The 5,418-nt window shown below is 55.9% G+C and overlaps 1 protein-coding gene across 1 annotated transcript in view; it reads right to left on the bottom strand.

The window, feature by feature from the left end:
* ESAM (endothelial cell adhesion molecule) overlaps window positions 1-5,418 on the bottom strand; it is an 8,841-nt gene that overhangs the window by 1,390 nt on the left and 2,033 nt on the right. Inside the window, exons 2-4 of the mRNA XM_006775107.2 lie at window positions 3,252-3,439; window positions 1,902-2,103; window positions 49-171 (exon numbers count right to left, since the gene is read on the bottom strand). Coding sequence (XP_006775170.1) covers window positions 49-171; window positions 1,902-2,103; window positions 3,252-3,439 — 513 coding nt within the window. The remainder of the gene's footprint in view (window positions 1-48; window positions 172-1,901; window positions 2,104-3,251; window positions 3,440-5,418) is intronic.

Below are 5,418 nucleotides of genomic sequence, written 5' to 3'. Positions count from 1 at the left end.
CTATTGCAGCCCCACCCCGACCACTGGCCCCACTTACCCCTCACTGACCTGTGCTCACTTCCAGGGTCACGTTGCAGCTGGCGCTGCCCACCCTGTTGGAGGCCTTGCAGATATAGACTCCAGACATAGAACTGGAAAGGTTTCGGAGGCTTAAAAGGCCAGATATGGCATCTGTGGACACAATTTAGCCATCAGGCCAGGGACCCAATTTCCCACTAAAAAAAAAGGAAAAGCCTACCCCTGCTCTGGAATGTCCTCTTCGACTCTCTGGGAAACTCGGGGGGCAGGGGGGGGCGGTTGTGGGGGGAGGAGTGTGACAGTAAGCACACTGGGTCCTGCTTCCAGGTGCAGAACTGCTGGCTCAATATCCCTCTCCATTTCCCAGGCTCAGTGTCCCCAACTGATTCTGAAAGGAGGCTGAAGAAATGATAACCAGCCCAGCCCAACCGGTGTGCTCAGTGGCTGAGTGTGGAACTATGGGCCAGGAGGTCAGGGCACATGCCTGGGGTGTGGGCTGGATCCCCAGTGTGGGGCATGCAGGAGGCAGCCGATCAATGATTCTCGCTCATCATTGATGTTTCTATCTCTCTCTCTCTCTCCCTTCCTCTCTGAAATCAACAAAATATATATATATTTTTAAAAAATCATAATAAAGACGTGATACCCAGAGAAATCAAAACAGGATTTTAATTTCTAAATGGCAGAGTGGGGTGAGATAAAAAACATTGGCTAGGAAGGAGAAAATCTGGGTTCCAGAATGGGCCGTGTGACTTTAAGCAAGTCACTTGCTATCCCTGGGTCCCCATTACTTCATCTCTAAAACAGGGTAATATAACCTTCTGGATAGTGTTGAAAAATTATGTGAAATAATAATTATAACAGTTAAAGTTTATTGGATGCTTATGTACACCAAGGACTGAGTTCTTTACATCCACTAATTTACAAAAGTTTCAAAACAAACCTATGAGGTAAGCGCTATGTAAAAAAAAAATTATTATAAAATGGTCCAATGAAAAGTAGAAAGAGGGACTAGTGGAAATTCTACCACTTAGATTCAACAGTTGCCAACATCTTGCTATACTTATTTAATTTCCTTTCTCTTTTTACCTGAGACATTTAAAATAACGACTTCAGCATAAATCTCCAAAAATTAAGGATACTGCCCTACATAACCACAATACCATTGCCATACCTGATCATTAATAATTCTCTAAAAGCATCTAATACTCCATAATAAAAATGTTCCATCAATTATATCTCATAAAAAATTGTTTTTAAAGTTCCAATTTCCCCAAAATGACTTTTAGAGCTGGTGTCCCATTTTAAAAATGAGGAGACGGCCTGGCCGGTCTGGCTCAGTGGTGGAGGGCACATGCCAGGGTTGGGGGCTCGATCCCCAGCAGCGAGTGTACAGGAGGCAGCCGATCAGTGATTCTCTCTCATCATTGATGTTTTTATCTCTCTCTCTCTTTCTCCCTTCCACCCTGAAATCAATAAAAAAAAAATCTTTAAAAAAATTAGGAAATGGAGGTAGCTAGGACACAGCCAGTGAACAGCAGAGTTCTAGAGCTTCTTTAGTAACATAGTTATACGTGAAGGCACCAACACAAGCTCGCACCTGGTAGCCATCTTTCTCCACCCCTGCCCGCACCCTCCTCCTCTCCAGTACTTTTCAGCACTGTCTTTCCTTTTCACCCAGTCCCCCTGGTACCTCATCTTTCCCCAGCCCCAGCCCCAACCTCAGCCTCTGTGTCTCCCTTCAGTCACTCCCTTTAACCCTCCTCCAACCTGTACACTCAGCCATTGGGGAGAGAGAACTGCCTGATCTGGGGCAGGCGGGGGGGAGGAAGGGGAAAGGGGAGAGACACACAAGTACTGGAAAGTGTGTGCTTCTTACTTACCCCACACGTCAAGTTTTAAAGTTTTGCTGTCGTGGCCCCTGCTTGTGCCTTGCTTGTCTTGCACGTTCACAGAGCAGCGGTAGGACCCGGAGTCTTTCTCCCGGAGGCCCCGCAGCCGCAGGGACACATTCCGGGAGGGCATGGGGTAGACCAGGGATACTCCATCTTGGCTTGTTGTGACCTTATTGATGTGCGCCAACACCTGGTGTGGGCATAACCCCTGCCCATTATCACATGCCTGCACGGTGCCCGCAGGCTCAGCCAATCTCCCTCCCCCAAACTGTCAAACCTCAGATGCCCCTCATCTGCACCGTCCCCTCTAACCTGTACCAGCTCCCCTCCACCCCTTCTTCCTGGCCACCCTCTCACCACCCCAGGTCCTCTTCGCCAGAACGGTTCTTGATCCCCTGTATATTGTCTCCATCTCCCACTTGGGGTGTTTGAAAGGGTGGTAAAATGGGTGAGAGGTCATGTAAACAGGGGTTATGTCTGAAAGGAACCAAATGTACAAGTTCAGGCCCGGTGAAACCAGGGTCGACCCCTGCAGTCTAAGTTTCTTTCACACACACACACACACCCCTGTTTAGCAAACGGCCTCTTGAAGATGCGGCCTTGGGCTTCAGAAGGAGCCATGCCAGCGAGGGGCTCTGGAAGGTAAGTGTCCTTGGCCTTCACCCTGTGATCCAGGAGAGGCCGGAAGGGAGATGGCGGGAGGCTGCCCCTCGCCTCTCAGGGTGGGTACAAGAGGCAGCAGCCTGTGACTGTCCAGAGCACAGAGAGTGTGAACACAGGCTGATAGGCAACTTTTAAAAAGTGGGCGTGGCTCAGCGGTTGATCGTGGACCTATGAGCCAGGAGGTCACCATTGGATTCTGGTCAGGACACAGGCCCAAGGTGTGGGCTCCATCCCCAGAGTGGAGCAGGCAGGAGGCAGCCCATCAGTGATTCTCTCTCATTGCTGATGTTCCTCTCTCTCTCTCTCTCTCATCTATCTATATCTATAGCTATCTATCTATCTATCTATCTATCTAGTGTGATACTCGCCCTAACTCTTCCCACCTCTGCCCCCAATCCTCACTGCTGGACCCCCAGAGCAAAGTAAGATGCCTCTTCACTCTGCTGTGTTTGTGGCCAAATTTCTAGGGAAACTTGGGGGAAAGAGAGTCCTTTTGGGCCGCCTCCAAGATTGGAACAAAATCAAACCGATGGAGAAGACCTTGCTTTCTCCCCCGCCCCCGCCAAAACTTTTTCCCGTCCCCCTCTCCCTGGCTCCTCCCCTTCCCACCTCCCCGCGTCGCCAACAGCGCCCCCCGCCCGCGCGGGGCTAAGGTGAGCGGCGTTGGAACCTCACCTGCTTCAGATCCTGCCCTTCCTGCTCCAGGAACCACATCAGGGTGAGCGTCTCCCAGGGCTGGGCCGAGGCCGCCTCCCCCTGGAAGGTGTACCAGGCCGGCAGCACCACCTCGTCTCCCTCCACCGCGAGGACCCTGTCGCGGCCCGAGGGCACGTGCAGCTGGAACTGGGCGCAGGAGGCGGGTGCTGGGGAGGAGAGCGAGGACGCCTGAGCTCAGACCCGCCCATGCTGGCAGGGGCGGGGGTGGGGGGCGCAGGACGCCCGGCCCATAGGAAGGACCTCAAGAGTCCTGTCCAGGGGCTCCGGGACTACCTACTCCCTGGAGGCCGAAACCTGGGGCCTGTTTTCAGCGTCATCAGCGCCCCGAGGGCTAATTCTCCGAAACCTCCGCCTTTGGGTGTGTGGCGCGGAGGAGGACACAGTTAGGTGCCATTTATTTGTATCCAGAGGCGCAGATTTCCAGCGAGGAGGGGAAGGGCAGCGTCTGCCCGAGAGGAAGGGCAGGTTTAATGGCTTTGATGTACATTCTGCGTAGCTCACTTGATCCCGCAGTTTCCCGGGCGGGAAGGGAGGAAGGGAGGGAGGGTGGAGGGAGTGACCGGGCTGGTCTGGATCGGAGCGTTCCTGCCCTGAGGGGTGGAGGGGCTGGGAGGCCGCTGGTAACCGCAGCTCCGGATGGACAGCCTGGGGCCGAGGCCGGAGCCGCCCGGTGGCTGCTGCGCTCCCTCCCCACTCCCCCAGCTCCCCCGCCCTCTCAGCCCCGACAGGTGCGCTCCCTGGGAGAGAGGAGAGCTGGGACCCAGCAGGCTCCCGCGGGCCCTTTTGGGGTCCAGGCGACCAGGGCGGGTCCTCTGGGGCCACAGGGAACGTCGGCAGAGCTGGGGCACGAATGAAGGTCCCCATCAACCAAGTACGAAGTTGTGGCTGCGTGTGTGCGTGTCCAGGAGGTGGACTGGGCTTTGGGTTTCAGGGAGGGGACTAAGCGAATCCATGTGGCACCTAGAAACGCTCGCGTTTTGCCCTTTGGAGAGGTGGCGGGCAGAGTCCTAAGCCGTTTGGGGGAATACCCTCGGGCTCCCATCCCGCGGGCCTGAGGATCCTGGCGGCCGGAGGCCTGGCCACTGGGCACCGCCGCCTCTGCGTGGTGACCAGGCAGCCCAGGCACGGGCAGAGGCCGCAGACTGACCCGGCTCTCCCCCCTCCAGGAGTCGGTTGAAGCCTCTCAGGCCAGGAACACACCCGGCCAGGATGCGCACCACCCCCACCGCTTCCCGCTGCAGCCCCTAGGAGCCCCCACACCTAGTCCTTAGCCTTCTCAGCAGCCTCCTTCCCATTTCCTGGCGGGATCCAGGCAGGCCCGGGCAGGAAACTTGTGCCCAGCGATAAGCTAGAAGACAATGAGGGAGGAGGGAGGAGGGGGGGGCGGGGGCTAGGCCAGAGGTTCTACAGCTGGAAACAACCACTGCCTCAAGGAGCCGGAGGCCCCGGGACACCCCCTCCTGGGGCGCGGCTGCCTCTCCTGGCACGTTTGCAGTGCTCCCAGAGGCCAGGCAGTTCCTACCAACGGCAGTGCTGAGCCCTCAAACCCCAAGAGTATTTCATTTTGCGAGAGGTACTTCAGATGATGGCAATGGATACACTTCTGGGCAAATGCTCCCTTTCTTATCGGCCCATCAGAAACCCGTAGCAGCAGAGGCCCCAGGCTTTAGCCTTCCTCCCTGCGTGTCCGCTGGAGCAGAAGTCCCCAACGGTTGGTCCCTTTTCACTCCAGGGTCCACAGTGTCGTCTGGAGAGAAGGGGGTGGTTGGGTTTGGGCAGAGGAGACCTGACCAGCCCAAGAAAGAGACCCTCCGGCCCACTCCCCAGAGCAAAAGCCGGGAAAGACTGAGAATGGGCCTGCTCTCCAGGGCTACTATTTTTAGTCTCCCTCTTTCTCTGAGAAACTCCCCCCTCGGGCTTCTCACGCCCCAGGGGCAGCAGCGCTGGGCCACTGAGGAGCACAGACAGCGAGGAACTTGCGGAGAGCCCAAGTGCGCAGAGCCAGTGCGGGCCCTGAGCCTGGGTCCCCAGCGCCATTTAACCCTTGCATAGCCCGGGAACTCCGCAATCCCGCTGCCAACAGGTAGGGACTTGGAGCTTGGGCTGTCACTATGAAGACTGGAGC

The sequence above is a fragment of the Myotis davidii genome, unplaced genomic scaffold, assembly GCF_000327345.1.
Source record: "Myotis davidii unplaced genomic scaffold, ASM32734v1 scaffold148, whole genome shotgun sequence".
NCBI classification, from domain to species: domain Eukaryota; kingdom Metazoa; phylum Chordata; class Mammalia; order Chiroptera; family Vespertilionidae; genus Myotis; species Myotis davidii.
Note: the sequence above shows the minus strand (reverse complement) of the source record. Positions and strands in the feature narration are given on the sequence as shown.